The sequence below is a fragment of the Taudactylus pleione genome, unplaced genomic scaffold, assembly GCF_031769625.1.
Source record: "Taudactylus pleione unplaced genomic scaffold, aTauple2 ptg000502l, whole genome shotgun sequence".
Classification (NCBI taxonomy): Eukaryota; Metazoa; Chordata; class Amphibia; order Anura; family Myobatrachidae; genus Taudactylus; species Taudactylus pleione.
This window is the reverse complement of record NW_028284904.1, coordinates 6,527,193-6,553,157: the sequence shown is the minus strand read 5'-3', so window position 1 is coordinate 6,553,157 and position 25,965 is coordinate 6,527,193. Positions and strand designations below refer to the sequence as shown.

General features: G+C 44.8%; 1 protein-coding gene across 1 annotated transcript in view; it reads left to right on the top strand.

Annotated features, from left to right (window-relative positions):
- Window positions 1–299: 299 nt before the first annotated feature.
- LOC148501811 (ovostatin-like) overlaps window positions 300–25,965 on the top strand; it is a 405,898-nt gene continuing 380,232 nt past the window's right edge. Inside the window, exons 1-2 of the mRNA XM_088449993.1 lie at window positions 300–413; window positions 2,413–2,569. Of these exons, the coding sequence (XP_088306119.1) occupies window positions 300–413; window positions 2,413–2,569 (271 nt within the window). The remainder of the gene's footprint in view (window positions 414–2,412; window positions 2,570–25,965) is intronic.

Here is a 25,965-nt window from a genome sequence, read left to right as displayed (position 1 = left end):
AAACTCTTATCCTACATTCTTATTTTATGGTTTATATAAGAAGAATATTTATTGAAGAAGGATATTTAAAACGTAAAAACAGACATTAGCAAATGAGGAAGCATGTACATTATTGTGATTGTAGTTCTCCAAGATCCACAGAGACAGATCCAGTATGACTGCATCAAACTATATATAGTTTATAGTGATTAATATTGTACATTTCTAATTACAGTACCGTTAGCAAAGAAAACAATTGCTGCCACGTCATAGTGATCCCATTTAGGCTCCAGAGTGGAAACAAAGAACAAATATGTATAATGATAGAATGTGAGGAGGATCTCTATCTGAACGCTGCGTTGGAATACAATGGCATCATAAATGTTCTATATAATGGTGACAAAGCTAAAAATTTTCAATGCAAGGAATTTACAGTAAGTGCTTTTCGTTTCACATTTTAACATGCATGCAACCCACAGATGTTGGGCAGCTTTATTCTTACACTGCAACATACTTGTGATATGGGGTAGTTACGGCACTTCTTGGGGCCACAGGTGTGTATTCCCTTGCCAATATTTTAATTCCAAGATATGCAAAAAAAACAAAAATGATAGAATATAGTGTAATACTGTGGTGGTATTTTCTTTTATCTTAAAATTTCGATATATACTCACCCTTTAAAGGTGATTCTTGTGCATTGGACACAATTGACACCGTGGTCCTACGGTGGTTGCGCTATGCAACGTTGGACCTCCTGTCGTGGTCCTCAATAGCTCGCAGTCGTTATATGGAGAGATAAACGTAACAAGCTTCCATAGTGTGGATCAGTATACCCAAATCAAGTTAGTATTATAAATACATTATGCTTACCTTGAATGGGATATGTTATATGCTTTGGACATTCATTTTAACATCCCGATGTCCGTCGGTAGTATGCTCCCGGTTTTTTGGATTGTAGCCCAAAAATAATTAATTGACAGCTCGTTGAGCCTACTTAAAAGGACATTAAAACAGAAAATATCAAGGGAAAATTTGAACCTGCATAATTGGAGTTTGGCGCTCCCCAAGATCATCATCCCATACCTATATATTATGGCTGCAGTGGGAGTAATGGCACCATGAGGGCCCATCCAATTAACTTTTGAATCCACCAGCTGTATGATATTCAACAATTGTATACACTTGGTAACATAAAGAGATTCATTTACACCACTTTTCCCTTCTATCACCACCCGTGTTGCTGAGGAACCCTACCCATCAATCAGAGCTGTAAAAGGACATTTTAGTAACCTCAGGGAACACTGTCCCTTTGTCTTTGTGGGAATAATGGTAGACACTCCCAGAGCAGACATGGCCAACCTACTGTTAATAGCCAAAACCAACCAGGTTTTGTCTTTTCAAATATTTGAAATACTTCAATCCTAGCAGATAAATTGCCGAAATCTTGTAGCTGCCTGCAACTCACAGACTATTAAACTTACCCCACAGGCTCTTTGAGTGCAGAAGTGTGGGTCGCAACAACCTTCCCCAACACTAGCCAGTAATGCCCCATGGGGAAGAGGTGGGACTATCTCATGTATCCATGGAGTCCACGATGTTGCAATTAAATGCAAATCGCATCATTGGCCGCCTGTACCGCCCACTTCACTCAGGAAGTGGGCAGCTGCGGCAAGGTGGTGGGTGGCTACGGGAGACTTGCCCACTTCTGGAGAGAATGCAATTATGCATCAGCCCACACACACATTACATTAACACTTTTGCAAACACAACTTTGATCAATAGTACATACAGTACAATAAGGTGGCTAGTCCAAAGAGATCTGACAGCTAGAGTATCAGGAAGTACAGCAAAGTCTGTAAAAAAAAAAAAAGGACTAAATAAAGGACACCTGGTATTCCCACATCTGCGGGCATCATAATAATCAGAGTGACAAACTGGCCCCTAGCCACTGCTTACTCACATTTGCGTTGGCTCCTAACTCAACTTTGCACCTGGCATAGTGGCACATGCTGCACCACCCTTAGGTACAGCCCAGCACTGCCACCAGCTAGCCAACTTTCAGTGTATGCTTTTATCCATTCCTGTTCCCACATCATGGCACCACTCTTGTAACCTCACTAACAGATGATCACATGATCAGTATAAATCTGAGATGAGGTTGTTCGCTTTTTGAATCTTGGGATATATGGATGAGCAGTATTTAAATATTAATTCCTAAATATGTGCAGATCTTCCTGAAAACCCAACTGAACAATTACAGTGCAGGCCAATGTATACATGTATTTCCATTGCATGAAAGTACACTAAAAGCTTGTATACACATTACATGCACATACCAGATGACTTTGTACTTACAGTATGTTTATTGTCTTAATATTTGAAAATGCCAAGAACAAAATGAAGCTAAACATGGTCTTTACTACCTCTACGCAGGTGCCCACAGTTGAGTCACCACAATTAGTCTTTCTGTCATTTTCTGCTAACGGAACAACAGTTGCTAAAACGGAACGCAGCACTCTAACCGTTGACAATCTGCCGGATGTCTGCACTGTCCAGATGGAGAAACCCATTTACAAACCAGGGGACACCGGTGAGTGACTACTGAGCAATCAGTCAAAGTGCTCCAATATCTCTGAATGCTATGGGTCAGGAGAGACTCAAGCACCAGACCTGGCAGAAGAGGCTGTATTGTGACTGTTTAGGTGGCTAAACATGGTACGATATTTTAAATGTTATTGTCATTTTCGACCAATTGAAATGACAAATCGTTTACAATTTGCCGTGTGTAGTCAGATCTTTATGAATCATAGGGGTAAATTTTATAAAATGAGGGTTTTTAAAAGTGGAGATGTTGCCCAAAGCAACCAATCAGATTCTACTTAACATTTATCTAGCACCTTCTAGAGCAGGGGTTCCCAACCATGGTCCTCAAGGCACACTGACAGTCCAGGATTTTAGGATAACCATACATGAGCACAGGTGACTTAATTAGTGCCTCAGTTATTTTGATTTGACAATCTGTCCTGAAGCATGGATATCACTAAAACCAGCACTGTTAGTGTGCCTTGAGGACCGAGGTTGGGAGTCACTGTTCTATTAATAATAGCTAGAATCTGATTGGTTGCTATGGGCAACAACTCCACTTCTAAACACTATCACTTTAGAAAATTTACTCCATCATCTTTGAAAACCAGGGTAATGTTACAGTGCAAGTAGCAGCCATTGAAGTATCATTAGGCCAAAGAGAACTGGCCTAATGATATTTGACCCTCTTATAGTTACTGCAGTGTGTGCCTTCCTGAAGCTGTAGAGAGAGATAAAGCAGTGAGAGTATTGTCTCACTCTATTAGAGTACCAAGAATGGGGAGGATGGCTGAGATTGAATGTGTAATTAGGGATATGGGTTCTCATGTGTGTCTCACTCATAGGGGCATATTCAATTGGGCGCGAGGTAAAAAACCTCGTGCCCAATTTTGGAATACCCACATTATCCAATTTTTAAAAAGTGGTTGCAGGGTTTTCCGCTTTGAAAACCCTGCGTCGCGTAAAAAAATTCAGAACTTACCTGCCTGGGGATCTCCGCAGCTCCCGGTGGCCTCCCCTCTATCTTCTCACTGGAGAGGGGGCTGCTGGGAGTCCTGGGGGCTGCTTGGAGATGCAGGGTCGTCGCTTCCATTTGGCAGTCTTAAGCTGGCCACACACTAGACCAACTTACATCCAACCTGCCAACTAGTTGATTGGTTGGAATGAAAATCTGGTAACGTATGGGAGTAACTGATGATCAGCAATTTGCTCCTAAATGCCAGAACACAGATGAAAATGGTCGGTCAGACAAGTTTATTAAATGTTTGATCTAAACAATTTGTTCAAACAACAGTGTTTGTCCATTTTCCGGCGTTTGGGAGCAAATTGCTGATTGTCATTTGCTTTCATACCTTACCAGATTTTCATTCCAACCAATCAACTAGTTGGATGGTTGGATGTAAGTTGGTCTAGTGTGTGGCCAGCTTTAGGCAGCTGCCTAAGGGCGCCGGGCTCTGATGGGCGGCCCACTGAGGCTGCCTTCTACAATAGGCATGGTCTTGTCTCTCCCCACCGGAAGCCATTTCACCTGGTGATGGCTGCAGTGCTTACCCAGCAGTGGGCGCCTGTCAACACCCTCCCCCCTTCATGCAGCTAGACTAAGAGCTGCAGGAAGAGCTGTAGCCCGCAGCACCTAGTCCGGTTACTGTGACATCACTCTGCTACCGGCATGAGAAGTTCATTCCCCGCCCAGTGTGGTGTCTCTGGTAGTGCTGTCACCCAACCTGTAACTCAGTCTTCCCTTGCTTCCTCCCCTGGTGGTGACGACGAGTCAGAGCAGTGCCTGCGCTACAGGGGATGAAGCATCATGAAGGTAATGAGGAGCTGCAGAGCGGGACCATGGACTCTGTTGCAGCCGGACAGCTGGGAGCCTGGGACTTAAGGAGTACTGAGGTAAGTGGAAAAAACTGGTAGGAAATGGGAGGGTGGAATAATTAAATATATCTTAAAATGGCTGGGGGTGAGGTGGGTTTATTAAATATATATAATGGCTGGAGGTGAGGGGAGTTTATTAAATATATAAATAATGGCTGGGGGTGAGGGGGGTTTATTAAATATATATATATATATATATATATATAATGGCTGGGGGTGAGGGGGGTTTATTAAATGGCTGGGGGTGAGAGGGGTTTATTAAATATATCTTAAAATGCCTGGGGTGAGGGGGTTCATTAAAAAGATATATAATGGCTGGGGGTTAGGGGGGTTTATTAAATATATCTTAAAATGGCTGGAAGTGAGGGGGCTTATTAAATATATCTTAAAATGGCTGGGGGTGAGAGGGGTTTATTAAATATATCTTAAAATGGGTGGGGGTGAGGGGGGTTTATTAAATATATCTTAAAATGGCTGGGGGTGAGAGGGGTTTATTAAATATATATAATGGCTGGGGGTGAGAGGGGTTTATTAAATATATATAATGGCTGGGGGTGAGGGGATCATTAAATATATAAGGGCTGGGGGTGAGGGGGGATCATTAAATATAAATGGCTGGAGTTGAGGGGGATCATTAAATATAAATGGCTGGGGGTGAGGGGATCATTAAATATATACTGGCTGGGGGTGAGGGGGGTCATTAAATATATAATGGCCCCAAACTGTACATAATGCAAAGAAAAAAAAGATGTGCAAGATGGAATTGTCCTTGGGCCCTCCCACCCACCCTTATGTTGTATAAACAGGACATGCACACTTTAACAAACCAATCATTTCAGCGCCAGGGTCTGCCACACAACTGTGGCTGAAATGATTGGTTCGTTTGGGCCCCCACAAAACAAGCTGGCAATTAATCTGTCCCTGCACAAACTGGCTCTACGGAGGCAAGATGTCATCCTCTTCCTCCTCATCCACCGATTCCTCACCCTCTTCAATGTTGTGTACATCCTCATTCTCACAGAGTATTAACTCATCCCCACTAGAATCCACCACCACAGGTCCATCTGTACGTTCTGGAGGCTGGTCTCCCTGGAAGAGTTGATAATTAATTTTGATGAACATCATCTTCTCCACATTTTGTGGAAGCAACCTCCTACGCCTTTCGCTGACAAGGTTCCCGGCTGCACTAAACACTCTTTCGGAGTACACACTGGAGGGGGGGCAACTCAGGTAAAATAGAGCCAGTTTGTACAGGGGCCTCCAAATTGCCTCTTTTTCCTGCCAGTACAGGTATGGACTGTCTGACATGCCTACTTGGATGCTGTCACCGATGTAATCCTTCACCATTCTGTCAATGTTGACAGTATCATATGTAGTGACAGTAGACATGTCAGAAATTGTTGCCAGGTCCTTCAGTCCGGACCAGATGTCCAAACTTGGTCCTGCCTGCCCTGCATCACCGCCAGCGGGTTGCTTAGGATACCTAAGTTTTTTCCTGGCAGCCCCAGTTGTGGGAGAAAATGAAGAAGGAGCTATTGATGTGTCACGTTCTGCTTCAGCTGACAGTGTTTTCACCAGCAGGTCCTTGCACCTCGGCAGGCTTGTGTCGGCCGGAAAGAGAGACACCACATAGGCTTTAAACCTAGGATCGAGCACGGTGGCCAAAATGTAGTGGTCTGATTTCAACAGATTGACCATCCTGGAATCCTGACAAAGCGAATGAAGGGCTTCATCCACAAGTGCCACATGCCGAATGGAATTGCTCCGTCTCAGCTCCTCCTTCACTTTCTCCAGCTGCTTCTGCAAAAGCCTGATGAGGGGAATGACCTGACTCAAGCTGGCAGTGTCTGAACAGACTTCACGTGTGGCAAGTTGGAAGGGCTGGAGTACCTTGCACAACATGGAAATCATTCTCCACTGCGCTTGAGTCAGGTGCATACCCCCTCCTTTGCCTATGTCATAGGTGGATGTATAGGCTTGAATGGCCTTTTACTGCTCCTCCATCCTCTGAAGCATATAGAGGGTTGAGTTCCACCGCGTCACAACCTCTTGCTTCAGGTGATGGCAGGGCAGGTTCAAGAGTGTTTGCTGGTGCTCCAGTCTTCAGCGCACAGTCGTTCAATGGCGAAAGTGGCCAGAAATATTTCGGGCCACCCAAAGCGTCTCCTGCACGCCCCTGTCGCTTTTCAGAAAATTCTGTTCCACCAAGTTTATTGTGTGAGCAAAACATGGGACGTGCTGGAATTTTCCCAGATGTAATGCCCGCACAATATTGGTGGTGTTGTCAGATATCACAAATCCCCAAGAGAGTCTAAGTGGGGTAAGCCACTGGGCGAAGATTTCCCTCAGTTTCTCTAAGAGGTTGTCGGCGGTGTGCCTCTTACTGAAACCGGTGATACACAGCGTAGCCTGCCTTGGAACAAGCTGGCGTTTCTGAGATGCTGCTACTGGTGACGCTGCTGCTGTTGCTGCGTAAGGTGATACATCTACCCAGTGGGCTGTCACAGTCATATAGTCATTAGTCTGCCCTGTTCCACTTGTCCACATGTCCGTGGTTAAGTGGACATTGGGTAAAATGGCATTTTTCAGGACACTGAGGACACTTTTTCTGACGTTTCTGTACAGTCTCGGTATCGCCTGCCTAGTGAAGTGGAATCTAGACGGGATTTGGAACTGGGGACACATTACCTCCATCAATTGTCTAAATCCCACTTCACTAATGGCAGATACTGGACGCACGTCTAACACCAACATAGCAGTCAAGGCCTCAGTTATACGTTTTGCTTCAGGATGACTGCTGTCGTACTTCATCCTCCTCACTAAGGACAGTTGGAGGGTCAATTGTTTAGTAAAAGTAGTGGTGTTCCTACTTCCTCTCTGGGATGATGAATGACTCCCAGCAGCAGCAACAGCAGCAGCGGCAGCAGGAGGCGTAGCAATGCAGGATCCTCCGGAGGAATCCCGGATAGGAGAGTCAGTCATGCCAGTGACATGGCCTGCAGGACTACTTCTGATCCTGACTAAGGAGGAAATTGACGAGGAGGGAGTTGACGGTGTGGTTTGCAGGCACTTGGATACAACAGGACAACGGGATTTAGGTGTCCCTGGACTGCTTATGGTCTTAGCCAAAGGTTCTGAACTTGACAGTAACTTTTTATGAACGCGCTGCAGGTGCCGTATAAGGGAGGATGTTCCCAGGTGGTTAACGTCCCTACCCCTACTTATTTCACCTTTACATAAGGTACATATGGCAAGACAGTTGTTGTCCGGGTTTGGATAGAAATATTGCCAGACCAAAGAGGTGGAATGTTTGGTCTTCTGCCCAGGCATGACCGTGAAGGGCTTTTTCATCCCACGGACAACAACTGTCTCCCCCGGAGCCTGATTTAAACAAACCACATCACCATCAGAATCCTCCTCGCCAACTTCCTCCTCAGCGCCAGCTACACCAGTATCCTCATCCTGTTGTACTTCAACAGTGACATCTTCAATTTGCATATCAGCAAGTGGACTGTGGGTGCTCCTTTCAGCACTTGCAGGGGGCGTGCAAATGGTGGAAAGAGCCACCTCTTCCCGTGCAGTGCTGGGAAGGTCAGGCATCGCAACCACCACCACACTTGGACTCTCCTTGGGGATTTGTGATATTTTCTTAGAACGCACAGTTCTTCGCTGTGCTTCTGCCAGCTTAACTCTTTTGATTTTTTTAGTGGGATGAGGGCTTCCATCGTCATGTGAAGCTGAACCACTAGTCATGAACATAGGGAAAGACCTTAGCCATTCCTTGCCACTCCGTGTCGTAAATGGCATATTGGCAATTTTAAGTTTCGATTCATATGATTTAAATATTTTTTTCAAGGTCATTTTCCTGAACTTTGCCATTTGGGATTGTATGTGCCCTCTACTATGATATTGGGCATCGGCCTTGGCAGACGACGTTGATGGCATGTTATCGTCTATGTCATGACTAGTGGCAGCAGCTTCAGCACTAGCAGGAAGTCGTTCTTGATCTTTCCCTATTTTATTTTTATCGGAGAAAGTTTGGTCCTCCATTTATGTTATATTGATATATACGTGCGACTAAGGCGCACACAAACACAGAAAATATTTTTTTATTTTGTTTGGAGTGCCCTTTGGGGGTTACAGCACCCTTTAGCTGTCAATCCAGCCGGCCCTTTATTTATGGTACACAGGCGCACGCTTGCCACTACTTTGTTGATGCACGTGCGGCTACTGCGCACACAATTCACAAACACAAAAAAATATATATTTTTTTTTGGTTTGGAGTGTACTTTGGAGGTTACAGCACCCTTTTAGCGGTCAATCCAGCCGGCCCTATATTTATGGGACACAGTCGCACACTTGCCACTACTTTGTTGATGCACGTGCGGCTACTGCGCACACAATTCACAAACAGAAAATATTTTTTTATTTGGTTTGGAGTGTACTTTTGGGGTTACAGCACCCTTTAACGGAGAAGCCAGCCGGGCCTTTACTTATGACACAGGCGCATGCTTGGCACCACTTTGTTGATGCACGTGCGGCTACTGCGCACACAATTCAAAAACACAAAAAAAATATTTTTTTATTTAGTTTGGAGTGTACTTTGGGGGTTACAGCACCCTTTAGCGGTCAATCCAGCCGCCCTATATTTATGGGACACAGTCGCTTGCTTGGCACTACTTTGTTGATGCACGTGCAGCTACTGCGCACACAATTCACAAACAGAAAATATTTTTTTATTTGGTTTGGAGTGTACTTTTGGGGTTACAGCACCCTTTAACGGACAAGCCAGCCGGCCCTTTACTTATGACACAGGCGCATGCTTGGCACTACTTTGTTGATGCACGTGAGGCTACTGCGCACACAATTCCCAAACACAGAAAATATTTTTTTATTTTGTTTGGAGTGTCCTTTGGGGAATACAGCACCCTTTAGCGGTCAATCCAGCCGGCCCTTTATTTATGGTACACAGGCGCACGCTTGCCAATACTTTGTTGATGCACGTTCGGCTACTGCGCACACAATTCACAAATACAAAAAAATATATTTTTTTATTTGGTTTGGAGTGTACTTTGGGGGTTACAGCACCCTTTTAGCGGTAAATCCAGCCGGCCCTTTATTTATGGGACACAGGCGCACGCTTGGCACTACTTTGTTAATGCACGTGCGGATACTGCGCACACAATTCACAAACACAGAAAATATTTTTTTATTTGGTTTGGAGTGTACTTTGGGGGTTACAGCACCCTTTAACGGACAAGCCAGCCCGCTCTTTACTTATGACACAGGCGCATGCTTGGCACTACTTTGTTGATGCACGTGAGGCTACTGCGCACACAATTCACATACACAAAAAAATATATATATTTTTTTGGTTTGGAGTGTACTTTGGGGGTTACAGCACCCTTTTAGCGGTCAATCCAGCCGGCCCTATATTTATGGGACACAGTCGCACGCATGCCACTACTTTGTTGATGCACGTGCGGCTACTGCGCACACAATTCACAAACAGAAAATATTTTTTTATTTGGTTTGGAGTGTACTTTTGGGGTTACAGCACCCTTTAACGGAGAAGCCAGCCGGGCCTTTACTTATGACACAGGCGCATGCTTGGCACCACTTTGTTGATGCACGTGCGGCTACTGCGCACACAATTCACAAACACAAAAAAAATATTTTTTTATTTAGTTTGGAGTGTACTTTGGGGGTTACAGCACCCTTTAGCGGTCAATCCAGCCGCCCTATATTTATGGGACACAGTCGCTTGCTTGGCACTACTTTGTTGATGCACGTGCAGCTACTGCGCACACAATTCACAAACAGAAAATATTTTTTTATTTGGTTTGGAGTGTACTTTTGGGGTTACAGCACCCTTTTGTGGTCAATCCAGCCGGCCCTTTACTTATGACACAGGCTCATGCTTGGCACTACTTTGTTGATGCACGTGAGGCTACTGCGCACACAATTCACAAACACAGAAAATAAATTTTTATTTTGTTTGTAGTGTCCTTTGGGGGATACAGCACCCTTTAGTGGTCAATCCAGCCGCCCTATATTTATGGTACACAGGCGCACGCTTGCCACTACTTTGTTGATGCACGTTCGGCTACTGCACAAACAATTCACAAACACAAAAAAATATATTTTTTTATTTGGTTTGGAGTGTACTTTGGGGGTTACAGCACCCTTTAGCGTTCAATCCAGCTGGCCCTTTATTTATGGGACACAGGCGCACGCTTTGCACTACTTTGTTGATGCACGTGCGGCTACTGCGCACACAATTCACAAACACAGAAAATATTTTTTTATTTGGTTTGGAGTGTACTTTGGGGGTTACAGCACCCTTTAATGGACAAGCCAGCCGGCCCTTTACTTATGACAAAGGCGCATGCTTGGCACTACTTTGTTGATGCACGTGAGGCTACTGCGCACACAATTCACAAACACAGAAAATATTTTTTTATTTTGTTAGGAGTGTACTTTGGGGGTTACAGCACCCTTTAACGGACAAGCCAGCCGGCCCTTTACTTATGACACAGGCGCATGCTTGGCACTACTTTGTTGATGCACGTGCGGCTACTGCGCACACAATTCACAAACAGAAAATATATTTTTATTTGGTTTGGAGTGTACTTTTGGGGTTACATCACCCTTTAACGGACAAGCCAGCCGGCCCTTTACTTATGACACAGGCGCATGCTTGGCACTACTTTGTTGATGCACGTGAGGCTACTGCGCACACAATTCACAAACACAGAAAATATTTTTTTATTTTGTTTGGAGTGCCCTTTGGGGGTTACAGCACACTTTAGCAGTCAATCCAGCCGGCCCTTTATTTATGATACACAGGCGCACGCTTGCCACTACTTTGTTGATGCACGTGCTGCTACTGCGCACACAATTCACAAACACAAAAAAACATATTTTTTTATTTGGTGTGGAGTGTACTTTGGGGGTTACAGCACCCTTTTGTGGTCAATCCAGCCGGCCCTTTATTTATGGGACACAGGCGCACGCTTGGCAATACTTTGTTGATGCACGTGTGGCTACTGCGCACACAATTCACAAACACAGAAAATATTTTTTTATTTGGTTTGGAGTGTACTTTGGGGGTTACAACACCCTTTAACGGACAAGCCAGCCGGCCCTATACTTATGACACAGGCGCATGCTTGGCACTACTTTGTTGATGCACGTGAGGCTACTGCGCACACAATTCACAAACAGAAAATATTTTTTTATTTTGTTTGGAGTGTCCTTTGGGGGATACAGCACCCTTTAGCGGTCAATCCAGGCGGCCCTTTATTTATGATACACAGGCGCACGCTTGCCACTACTTTGTTGATGCACGTTCGGCTACTGCGCACACAATTCACAAATACAAAAAAATATATATTTTTATTTGGTTTGGAGTGTACTTTGGGGGTTACAGCACCATTTTAGCGGTAAATCCAGCCGGCCCTTTATTTATGGGACACAGGCGCACGCTTGGCACTACTTTGTTGATGCACGTGCTGCTACTGCGCACACAATTCACAAACACAGAAAATATTTTTTTATTTGGTTTGGAGTGTACTTTGGGGGTTACAGCACCCTTTAACGGACAAGCCAGCCGGCTCTTTACTTATGACACATGCGCATGCTTGGCACTACTTTGTTGATGCACGTGAGGCTACTGCGCACACAATTCACAAACACAGAAAATATTTTTTTATTTTGTTTGGAGTGTCCTTTGGGGGATACAGAACCCTTTAGCGGTCAATCCAGCCGGCCCTTTATTTATGGTACACAGGCGCACGCTTGCCACTACTTTGTTGATGCACGTGCGGCTACTGCGCAAACAATTCACAAACACAAAAAAATATATTTTTTTATTTGGTTTGGAGTGAACTTTGGGGGTTACAGCACCCTTTAGCATTCAATCCAGCTGGCCCTTTATTTATGGGACACAGGCGCACGCTTTGCACTACTTTGTTGATGCACGTGCGGCTACTGCGCACACAATTCACAAACACAGAAAATATTTTTTTATTTGGTTTGGAGTGTACTTTGGGGGTTACAGCACCCTTTAACGGACAAGCCAGCCGGCCCTTTACTCATGACACAGGCGCATGCTTGGCACTACTTTGTTGATGCACGTGAGGCTACTGCGCACACAATTCACAAACACAGAAATTTTTTTTTTATTTTGTTAGGAGTGTACTTTGGGGGTTACAGCACCCTATAATGGACAAGCCAGCCGGCCCTTTACTTATGACACAGGCGCACGCTTGGCACTACTTTGTTGATGCACGTGCGGCTATTGCGCACACAATTCACAAACACAAAAAATATTTTTTAATTTTGTTTGCAGTGTACTTTGGGGGTTACAGCACCCTTTAATGGACAAGCCAGCCGGCCCTTTACTTATGACACAGGCGCACGCTTGGCACTACTTTGTTGATGCACGTGATGCTACTGCGCAGACAATTCACAAACACAGAAAATATTTTTTTATTTTGTTTGGAGTGCCCTATGGGGGTTACAGCACCCTTTAGCGGTCAATCAAGCCGGCCCTTTATTTATGGTACACAGGTGCACGCTTGCCACTACTTTGTTAATGCACGTGCGGCTACTGCACACACAATTCACAAACACAGAAAATATTTTTTTATTTGGTTTGGATTGTACTTTGGGGGTTACAGCACCCTTTAATGGTCAAGCCTGCCGGCCCTTTCCTTATGACACAGGCGCATGCTTGGCACAACTTTGTTGATGCACGTGAGGCTACTGCGCGCACAATTCACAAACACAGAAAATATTTTTTTATTTTGTTTGGAGTGCCCTTTGGGGGATACAGCACCCTTTAGCGTTCAATCCAGCCGGCCCTTTATTTATGGTACACAGGCGCACGCTTGGTACCACTTTGTTGATGCACGTGCGGCTACTACGCACACAATTCACAAACACAATAAAAAATATTTTTTTTTTGGTTTGGAGTGTACTTTGGGGGTTACAGCACCCTTTAGCGGTCAATCCAGCCGGCCCTTTATTTATGGGACACAGGCGCACGCTTGGCACTACTTTGTTGATGCACGTGCGGCTACTGCTCACACAATTCACAAACACAGAAAAAAAATTTTTATTTGGTTTGGAGTGTACTTTTGGGGTTACAGCACCCTTTAACGGACAAGCCAGCCGGCCCTTTCCTTATGACACAGGCACATGCTTGGCACTACTTTGTTGATGCACGTGAGGCTACTGCGCACACAATTCACAAACACAGAAAATATTTTTTATTTTGTTTGGAGTGCCCTTTGGGGGTTACAGCACACTTTAGCGGTCAATCCAGCCGGCCCTTTATTTATGATACACAGGCGCACGCTTGCCACTACTTTGTTGATGCACGTGCTGCTACAACGCACACAATTCACAAACACAAAAAAACATTTTTTTTTAATTTAGTGTGGAGTGTACTTTGGGGGTTACAGCACCCTTTTGTGGTCAATCCAGCCGGCCCTTTATTTATGGGACACAGGCGCACGCTTGGCACTACTTTGTTGATGCACGTGCGGCTACTGCGCACACAATTCACAACCACAGAAAATATTTTTTTATTTTGTTTGGAGTGTCCTTTGGGGGATACAGCACCCTTTAGCGGTCAATCCAACCGGCCCTTTACTTATGGTACACAGGCGCACGCTTGCCACTACTTTGTTGATGCACGTTCGGCTACTGCGCACACAATTCTCAAATACAAAAAATATATTTTTTTATTTGGTTTGGAGTGTACTTTGGGGGTTACAGCACCCTTTTAGCAGTCAATCCAGCCGGCCCTTTATTTATGGGACACAGGCGCACGCTTGGCACTACTTTGTTGATGCACGTGCGGCTACTGCGCACACAATTCACAACCACAGAAAATATTTTTTTATTTTGTTTGGAGTGTCCTTTGGGGGATACAGAACCCTTTAGCGGTCAATCCAGCCGGCCCTTTATTTATGGTACACAGGCGCACGCTTGCCACTACTTTGTAGATGCACGTGCGGCTACTGCGCACACAATTCACATACACAGAAAATATTTTTTTATTTTGTTAGGAGTGTACTTTGGGGGTTACAGCACCCTTTAACGGACAAGCCAGCCGGCCCTTTACTTATGACACAGGCGCATGCTTGGCACTACTTTGTTGATGCACGTGCGGCTACTGCGCACACAATTCATAAACAGAAAATATATTTTTATTTGGTTTGGAGTGTACTTTTGGGGTTACAGCACCCTTTAACGGACAAGCCAGCCGGCCCTTTACTTATGACACAGGCGCATGCTTGGCACTACTTTGTTGATGCACGTGAGGCTACTGCGCACACAATTCACAAACACAGAAAATATTTTTTTATTTTGTTTGGAGTGCCCTTTGGGGGTTACAGCACACTTTAGCAGTCAATCCAGCCGGCCCTTTATTTATGATACACAGGCGCACGCTTGCCACTACTTTGTTGATGCACGTGCTGCTTCTGCGCACACAATTCACAAACACAAAAAAACATATTTTTTTATTTGGTGTGGAGTGTACTTTGGGGGTTACAGCACCCTTTTGTGGTCAATCCAGCCGGCCCTTTATTTATGGGACACAGGCGCACGCTTGGCAATACTTTGTTGATGCACGTGTGGCTACTGCGCACACAATTCACAAACACAGAAAATATTTTTTTATTTGGTTTGGAGTGTACTTTGGGGGTTACAACACCCTTTAACGGACAAGCCAGCCGGCCCTATACTTATGACACAGGCGCATGCTTGGCACTACTTTGTTGATGCACGTGAGGCTACTGCGCACACAATTCACAAATACAAAAAATATATTTTTTTATTTGGTTTGGAGTGTACTTTGGGGGTTACAGCACCATTTTAGCGGTAAATCCAGCCGGCCCTTTATTTATGGGACACAGGCGCACGCTTGGCACTACTTTGTTGATGCACGTGCTGCTACTGCGCACACAATTCACAAACACAGAAAATATTTTTTTATTTGGTTTGGAGTGTACTTTGGGGGTTACAGCACCCTTTAACGGACAAGCCAGCCGGCTCTTTACTTATGACACATGCGCATGCTTGGCACTACTTTGTTGATGCACGTGAGGCTACTGCGCACACAATTCACAAACACAGAAAATATTTTTTTATTTTGTTTGGAGTGTCCTTTGGGGGATACAGAACCTTTTAGCGGTCAATCCAGCCGGCCCTTTATTTATGGTACACAGGCGCACGCTTGCCACTACTTTGTTGATGCACGTGCGGCTACTGCGCAAACAATTCACAAACACAAAAAAATATATTTTTTTATTTGGTTTGGAGTGTACTTTGGGGGTTACAGCACCCTTTAGCGGTCAATCCAGCCGGCCCTTTATTTATGGGACACAGGCGCACGCTTGGCACTACTTTGTTGATGCACGTGCGGCTACTGCTCACACAATTCACAAACACAGAAAAAAAATTTTTATTTGGTTTGGAGTGTACTTTTGGGGTTACAGCACCCTTTAACGGACAAGCCAGCCGGCCCTTTCCTTATGACACAGGCACATGCTTGGCACTACTTTGTTGATGCACGTGAGGCTACTGCGCACACAATTCACAAACACAGAAAATATTTTTTTATTTTGTTTGGAGTGCCCTTTGGGGGTTACAGCACACTTTAGCGGTCAATCCAGCCGGCCCTTTATTTATGATACACAGGCGCACGCTTGCCACTACTTTGTTGATGCACGTGCTGCTACAACGCACACAATTCACAAACACAAAAAAACATTTTTTTTTTATTTGGTGTGGAGTGTACTTTGGGGGTTACAGCACCCTTTTGTGGTCAATCCAGCCGGCCCTTTATTTATGGGACACAGGCGCACGCTTGGCACTACTTTGTTGATGCACGTGCGGCTACTGCGCACACAATTCACAACCACAGAAAATATTTTTTTATTTTGTTTGGAGTGTCCTTTGGGGGATACAGCACCCTTTAGCGGTCAATCCAGCCGGCCCTTTACTTATGGTACACAGGCGCACGCTTGCCACTACTTTGTTGATGCACGTTCGGCTACTGCGCACACAATTCTCAAATACAAAAAAATATATTTTTTTATTTGGTTTGGAGTGTACTTTGGGGGCTACAGCACCCTTTAGCGTTCATTCCAGCTGGCCCTTTATTTATGGGACACAGGCGCACGCTTTGCACTACTTTGTTGATGCACGTGCGGCTACTGCGCACACAATTCACAAACACAGAAAATATTTTTTTATTTGGTTTGGAGTGTACTTTGGGGGTTACAGCACCCTTTAACGGACAAGCCAGCCGGCCCTTTACTTATGACAAAGGCGCATGCTTGGCACTACTTTGTTGATGCACGTGAGGCTACTGCGCACACAATTCACAAACACAGAAAATATTTTTTTATTTTGTTAGGAGTGTACTTTGGGGGTTCCAGCACCCTTTAACGGACAAGCCAGCCGGCCCTTTACTTATTACACAGGCGCACGCTTGGCACTACTTTGTTGATGCACGTGAGGCTACTGCGCACACAATTCACAAACACAGAAAATATTTTTTTATTTTGTTAGGAGTGTACTTTGGGGGTTACAGCACCCTTTAACGGACAAGCCAGCCGGCCCTTTACTTATGACACAGGCGCACGCTTGGCACTACTTTGTTGATGCACGTGCGGCTATTGCGCACACAATTCACAAACACAAAAAATATTTTTTTATTTTGTTTGGAGTACCCTTTGGGGGTTACAGCACCATTTAGCGGTCAATCCAGCCAGCCCTTTATTTATGGTACACAGGCGCACGCATGCCACTACTTTGTTGATGCACGTGCGGCTACTGCGCACACAATTCACAAACACAAAAAAATATATTGTTTTATTTGGTTTGGAGTGTACTTTGGGGGTTACAGCACCCTTTAGTGGTCAATCCAGCCGGCCCTTTATTTATGGGACACAGGCGCACGCTTGACACTACTTTGTTGATGCACGTGCGGCTACTGCGCACACAATTCACAAACACAGAAAATATTTTTTTAATTGGTTTGGAGTGTACTTTGGGGGTTACAGCACCCTTTAACGGACAAGGCAGCAGGCCCTTTACTTATGACACAGGCGAACGCTTGCCACTACTTTGTTGATACACGTGCGGCTATTGCGCACACAATTCACAAACACAAAAAAAAATTTTTTATTTTGTTTGGAGTGTCTTTTGGGGGATACAGCACCCTTTAGCAGTCAATCCAGCCGGCCCTTTACTTATGGTACACAGGCGCACGCTTGCCACTACTTTGTTGATGCACGTTCGGCTACTGCGCACACAATTCTCAAATACAAAAAAATATATTTTTTTATTTGGTTTGGAGTGTACTTTGGGGGTTACAGCACCCTTTTAGCAGTCAATCCAGCCGGCCCTTTATTTATGGGACACAGGCGCACGCTTGGCACTACTTTGTTGATGCACGTGCGGCTACTGCGCACACAATTCACAACCACAGAAAATATTTTTTTATTTGGTTTGGAGTGTACTTTGGGGGTTACAGCACCCTTTAACGGACAAGCCAGCCGGCTCTTTACTTATGACACTGGCGCATGCTTGGCACTACTTTGTTGATGCACGTGAGGCTACTGCGCACACAATTCACAAACACAGAAAATATTTTTTTATTTTGTTTGGAGTGTCCTTTGGGGGATACAGAACCCTTTAGCGGTCAATCCAGCCGGCCCTTTATTTATGGTACACAGGCGCACGCTTGCCACTACTTTGTTGATGCACGTGCGGCTACTGTGCAAACAATTCACAAACACAAAAAAATATATTTTTTTATTTGGTTTGGAGTGTACTTTGGGGGCTACAGCACCCTTTAGCATTCAATCCAGCTGGCCCTTTATTTATGGGACACAGGCGCACGCTTTGCACTACTTTGTTGATGCACGTGCGGCTACTGCGCACACAATTCACAAACACAGAAAATATTTTTTTATTTGGTTTGGAGTGTACTTTGGGGGTTACAGCACCCTTTAACGGACAAGCCAGCCGGCCCTTTACTTATGACACAGGCGCACGCTTGGCACTACTTTGTTGATGCACGTGCGGCTATTGCGCACACAATTCACAAACACAAAAAATATTTTTTTATTTTGTTTGGAGTACCCTTTGGGGGTTACAGCACCATTTAGCGGTCAATCCAGCCAGCCCTTTATTTATGGTACACAGGCGCACGCATGCCACTACTTTGTTGATGCACGTGCGGCTACTGCGCACACAATTCACAAACACAAAAAATATATTGTTTTATTTGGTTTGTAGTGTACTTTGGGGGTTACAGCACCCTTTAGTGGTCAATCCAGCCGGCCCTTTATTTATGGAACACAGGCGCACGCTTGACACTACTTTGTTGATGCACGTGCGGCTACTGCGCACACAATTCACAAACACAGAAAATATTTTTTTATTTGGTTTGGAGTGTACTTTGGGGGTTACAGCACCCTTTAACGGACAAGCCAGCCGGCCCTTTACTTATGACACAGGCGCATGCTTGGCACTACTTTGTTGATGCACGTGAGGCTACTGCGCACACAATTCACAAACACAGAAAATATTTTTTTATTTTGTTAGGAGTGTACTTTGGGGGTTACAGCACCCTTTAACGGACAAGCCAGCCGGCCCTTTACTTATTACACAGGCGCACGCTTGGCACTACTTTGTTGATGCACGTGAGGCTACTGCGCACACAATTCACAAACACAGAAAATATTTTTTTATTTTGTTAGGAGTGTACTTTGGGGGTTACAGCACCCTTTAACGGACAAGCCAGCCGGCCCTTTACTTATGACACAGGCGCACGCTTGGCACTACTTTGTTGATGCACGTGCGGCTATTGCGCACACAATTCACAAACACAAAAAATATTTTTTTATTTTGTTTGGAGTACCCTTTGGGGGTTACAGCACCATTTAGCGGTCAATCCAGCCAGCCCTTTATTTATGGTACACAGGCGCACGCATGCCACTACTTTGTTGATGCACGTGCGGCTACTGCGCACACAATTCACAAACACAAAAAAATATATTGTTTTATTTGGTTTGGAGTGTACTTTGGGGGTTACAGCACCCTTTAGTGGTCAATCCAGCCGGCCCTTTATTTATGGGACACAGGCGCACGCTTGACACTACTTTGTTGATGCACGTGCGGCTACTGCGCACACAATTCACAAACACAGAAAATATTTTTTTAATTGGTTTGGAGTGTACTTTGGGGGTTACAGCACCCTTTAATGGACAAGGCAGCAGGCCCTTTACTTATGACACAGGCGAACGCTTGCCACTACTTTGTTGATACACGTGCGGCTATTGCGCACACAATTCACAAACACAAAAAATATTTTTTTATTTTGTTTGGAGTGTCTTTTGGGGGATACAGCACCCTTTAGCAGTCAATCCAGCCGGCCCTTTACTTATGGTACACAGGCGCACGCTTGCCACTACTTTGTTGATGCACGTTCGGCTACTGCGCACACAATTCTCAAATACAAAAAAATATATTTTTTTATTTGGTTTGGAGTGTACTTTGGGGGTTACAGCACCCTTTTAGCAGTCAATCCAGCCGGCCCTTTATTTATGGGACACAGGCGCACGCTTGGCACTACTTTGTTGATGCACGTGCGGCTACTGCGCACACAATTCACAACCACAGAAAATATTTTTTTATTTTGTTTGGAGTGTCCTTTGGGGGATACAGCACCCTTTAGCGGTCAATCCAGCCGGCCCTTTACTTATGGTACACAGGCGCACGCTTGCCACTACTTTGTTGATGCACGTTCGGCTACTGCGCACACAATTCTCAAATACAAAAAAATATATTTTTTTATTTGGTTTGGAGTGTACTTTGGGGGCTACAGCACCCTTTAGCGTTCATTCCAGCTGGCCCTTTATTTATGGGACACAGGCGCACGCTTTGCACTACTTTGTTGATGCACGTGCGGCTACTGCGCACACAATTCACAAACACAGAAAATATTTTTTTATTTGGTTTGGAGTGTACTTTGGGGGTTACAGCACCCTTTAACGGACAAGCCAGCCGGCCCTTTACTTATGACACAGGCGCATGCTTGGCACTACTTTGTTGATGCACGTGAGGCTACTGCGCACACAATTCACAAACACAGAAAATATTTTTTTATTTTGTTAGGAGTGTACTTTGGGGGTTCCAGCACCCTTTAACGGACAAGCCAGCCGGCCCTTTACTTATTACACAGGCGCACGCTTGGCACTACTTTGTTGATGCACGTGAGGCTACTGCGCACACAATTCACAAACACAGAAAATATTTTTTTATTTTGTTAGGAGTGTACTTTGGGGGTTACAGCACCCTTTAACGGACAAGCCAGCCGGCCCTTTACTTATGACACAGGCGCACGCTTGGCACTACTTTGTTGATGCACGTGCGGCTATTGCGCACACAATTCACAAACACAAAAAATATTTTTTTATTTTGTTTGGAGTACCCTTTGGGGGTTACAGCACCATTTAGCGGTCAATCCAGCCAGCCCTTTATTTATGGTACACAGGCGCACGCATGCCACTACTTTGTTGATGCACGTGCGGCTACTGCGCACACAATTCACAAACACAAAAAAATATATTGTTTTATTTGGTTTGGAGTGTACTTTGGGGGTTACAGCACCCTTTAGTGGTCAATCCAGCCGGCCCTTTATTTATGGGACACAGGCGCACGCTTGACACTACTTTGTTGATGCACGTGCGGCTACTGCGCACACAATTCACAAACACAGAAAATATTTTTTTAATTGGTTTGGAGTGTACTTTGGGGGTTACAGCACCCTTTAACGGACAAGGCAGCAGGCCCTTTACTTATGACACAGGCGAACGCTTGCCACTACTTTGTTGATACACGTGCGGCTATTGCGCACACAATTCACAAACACAAAAAAAAATTTTTTATTTTGTTTGGAGTGTCTTTTGGGGGATACAGCACCCTTTAGCAGTCAATCCAGCCGGCCCTTTACTTATGGTACACAGGCGCACGCTTGCCACTACTTTGTTGATGCACGTTCGGCTACTGCGCACACAATTCTCAAATACAAAAAAATATATTTTTTTATTTGGTTTGGAGTGTACTTTGGGGGTTACAGCACCCTTTTAGCAGTCAATCCAGCCGGCCCTTTATTTATGGGACACAGGCGCACGCTTGGCACTACTTTGTTGATGCACGTGCGGCTACTGCGCACACAATTCACAACCACAGAAAATATTTTTTTATTTGGTTTGGAGTGTACTTTGGGGGTTACAGCACCCTTTAACGGACAAGCCAGCCGGCTCTTTACTTATGACACTGGCGCATGCTTGGCACTACTTTGTTGATGCACGTGAGGCTACTGCGCACACAATTCACAAACACAGAAAATATTTTTTTATTTTGTTTGGAGTGTCCTTTGGGGGATACAGAACCCTTTAGCGGTCAATCCAGCCGGCCCTTTATTTATGGTACACAGGCGCACGCTTGCCACTACTTTGTTGATGCACGTGCGGCTACTGTGCAAACAATTCACAAACACAAAAAAATATATTTTTTTATTTGGTTTGGAGTGTACTTTGGGGGCTACAGCACCCTTTAGCATTCAATCCAGCTGGCCCTTTATTTATGGGACACAGGCGCACGCTTTGCACTACTTTGTTGATGCACGTGCGGCTACTGCGCACACAATTCACAAACACAGAAAATATTTTTTTATTTGGTTTGGAGTGTACTTTGGGGGTTACAGCACCCTTTAACGGACAAGCCAGCCGGCCCTTTACTTATGACACAGGCGCACGCTTGGCACTACTTTGTTGATGCACGTGCGGCTATTGCGCACACAATTCACAAACACAAAAAATATTTTTTTATTTTGTTTGGAGTACCCTTTGGGGGTTACAGCACCATTTAGCGGTCAATCCAGCCAGCCCTTTATTTATGGTACACAGGCGCACGCATGCCACTACTTTGTTGATGCACGTGCGGCTACTGCGCACACAATTCACAAACACAAAAAAATATATTGTTTTATTTGGTTTGTAGTGTACTTTGGGGGTTACAGCACCCTTTAGTGGTCAATCCAGCCGGCCCTTTATTTATGGAACACAGGCGCACGCTTGACACTACTTTGTTGATGCACGTGCGGCTACTGCGCACACAATTCACAAACACAGAAAATATTTTTTTATTTGGTTTGGAGTGTACTTTGGGGGTTACAGCACCCTTTAACGGACAAGCCAGCCGGCCCTTTACTTATGACACAGGCGCATGCTTGGCACTACTTTGTTGATGCACGTGAGGCTACTGCGCACACAATTCACAAACACAGAAAATATTTTTTTATTTTGTTAGGAGTGTACTTTGGGGGTTACAGCACCCTTTAACGGACAAGCCAGCCGGCCCTTTACTTATTACACAGGCGCACGCTTGGCACTACTTTGTTGATGCACGTGAGGCTACTGCGCACACAATTCACAAACACAGAAAATATTTTTTTATTTTGTTAGGAGTGTACTTTGGGGGTTACAGCACCCTTTAACGGACAAGCCAGCCGGCCCTTTACTTATGACACAGGCGCACGCTTGGCACTACTTTGTTGATGCACGTGCGGCTATTGCGCACACAATTCACAAACACAAAAAATATTTTTTTATTTTGTTTGGAGTACCCTTTGGGGGTTACAGCACCATTTAGCGGTCAATCCAGCCAGCCCTTTATTTATGGTACACAGGCGCACGCATGCCACTACTTTGTTGATGCACGTGCGGCTACTGCGCACACAATTCACAAACACAAAAAAATATATTGTTTTATTTGGTTTGGAGTGTACTTTGGGGGTTACAGCACCCTTTAGTGGTCAATCCAGCCGGCCCTTTATTTATGGGACACAGGCGCACGCTTGACACTACTTTGTTGATGCACGTGCGGCTACTGCGCACACAATTCACAAACACAGAAAATATTTTTTTAATTGGTTTGGAGTGTACTTTGGGGGTTACAGCACCCTTTAATGGACAAGGCAGCAGGCCCTTTACTTATGACACAGGCGAACGCTTGCCACTACTTTGTTGATACACGTGCGGCTATTGCGCACACAATTCACAAACACAAAAAATATTTTTTTATTTTGTTTGGAGTGTCTTTTGGGGGATACAGCACCCTTTAGCAGTCAATCCAGCCGGCCCTTTACTTATGGTACACAGGCGCACGCTTGCCACTACTTTGTTGATGCACGTTCGGCTACTGCGCACACAATTCTCAAATACAAAAAAATATATTTTTTTATTTGGTTTGGAGTGTACTTTGGGGGTTACAGCACCCTTTTAGCAGTCAATCCAGCCGGCCCTTTATTTATGGGACACAGGCGCACGCTTGGCACTACTTTGTTGATGCACGTGCGGCTACTGCGCACACAATTCACAACCACAGAAAATATTTTTTTATTTGGTTTGGAGTGTACTTTGGGGGTTACAGCACCCTTTAACGGACAAGCCAGCCGGCTCTTTACTTATGACACTGGCGCATGCTTGGCACTACTTTGTTGATGCACGTGAGGCTACTGCGCACACAATTCACAAACACAGAAAATATTTTTTTATTTTGTTTGGAGTGTCCTTTGGGGGATACAGAACCCTTTAGCGGTCAATCCAGCCGGCCCTTTATTTATGGTACACAGGCGCACGCTTGCCACTACTTTGTTGATGCACGTGCGGCTACTGTGCAAACAATTCACAAACACAAAAAAATATATTTTTTTATTTGGTTTGGAGTGTACTTTGGGGGCTACAGCACCCTTTAGCGTTCAATCCAGCTGGCCCTTTATTTATGGGACACAGGCGCACGCTTTGCACTACTTTGTTGATGCACGTGCGGCTACTGCGCACACAATTCACAAACACAGAAAATATTTTTTTATTTGGTTTGGAGTGTACTTTGGGGGTTACAGCACCCTTTAACGGACAAGCCAGCCGGCCCTTTACTTATGACACAGGCGCACGCTTGGCACTACTTTGTTGATGCACGTGCGGCTATTGCGCACACAATTCACAAACACAAAAAATATTTTTTTATTTTGTTTGGAGTACCCTTTGGGGGTTACAGCACCATTTAGCGGTCAATCCAGCCAGCCCTTTATTTATGGTACACAGGCGCACGCATGCCACTACTTTGTTGATGCACGTGCGGCTACTGCGCACACAATTCACAAACACAAAAAAATATATTGTTTTATTTGGTTTGGAGTGTACTTTGGGGGTTACAGCACCCTTTAGTGGTCAATCCAGCCGGCCCTTTATTTATGGGACACAGGCGCACGCTTGACACTACTTTGTTGATGCACGTGCGGCTACTGCGCACACAATTCACAAACACAGAAAAAAAATTTTTATTTGGTTTGGAGTGTACTTTTGGGGTTACAGCACCCTTTAACGGACAAGCCAGCCGGCCCTTTCCTTATGACACAGGCACATGCTTGGCACTACTTTGTTGATGCACGTGAGGCTACTGCACACACAATTCACAAACACAGAAAAAATTTTTTTTTATTTTGTTTGGAGTGGCCTTTGGGGGTTACAGCACACTTTAGCGGTCAATCCAGCCGGCCCTTTATTTATGATACACAGGCGCACGCTTGCCACTACTTTGTTGATGCACGTGCTGCTACAACGCACACAATTCACAAACACAAAAAAACATTTTTTTTTTATTTGGTGTGGAGTGTACTTTGGGGGTTACAGCACCCTTTTGTGGTCAATCCAGCCGGCCCTTTATTTATGGGACACAGGCGCACGCTTGGCACTACTTTGTTGATGCACGTGCGGCTACTGCGCACACAATTCACAACCACAGAAAATATTTTTTTATTTGGTTTGGAGTGTACTTTGGGGGTTACAGCACCCTTTAACGGACAAGCCAGCCGGCTCTTTACTTATGACACTGGCGCATGCTTGGCACTACTTTGTTGATGCACGTGAGGCTACTGCGCACACAATTCACAAACACAGAAAATATTTTTTTATTTTGTTTGGAGTGTCCTTTGGGGGATACAGAACCCTTTAGCGGTCAATCCAGCCGGCCCTTTATTTATGGTACACAGGCGCACGCTTGCCACTACTTTGTTGATGCACGTGCGGCTACTGCGCAAACAATTCACAAACACAAAAAAATATATTTTTTTATTTGGTTTGGAGTGTACTTTGGGGGCTACAGCACCCTTTAGCGTTCAATCCAGCTGGCCCTTTATTTATGGGACACAGGCGCACGCTTTGCACTACTTTGTTGATGCACGTAAGGCTACTGCGCACACAATTCACAAACACAGAAAATATTTTTTTATTTTGTTAGGAGTGTACTTTGGGGGTTACAGCACCCTTTAACGGACAAGCCAGCCGGCCCTTTACTTATTACACAGGCGCACGCTTGGCACTACTTTGTTGATGCACGTGAGGCTACTGCGCACACAATTCACAAACACAG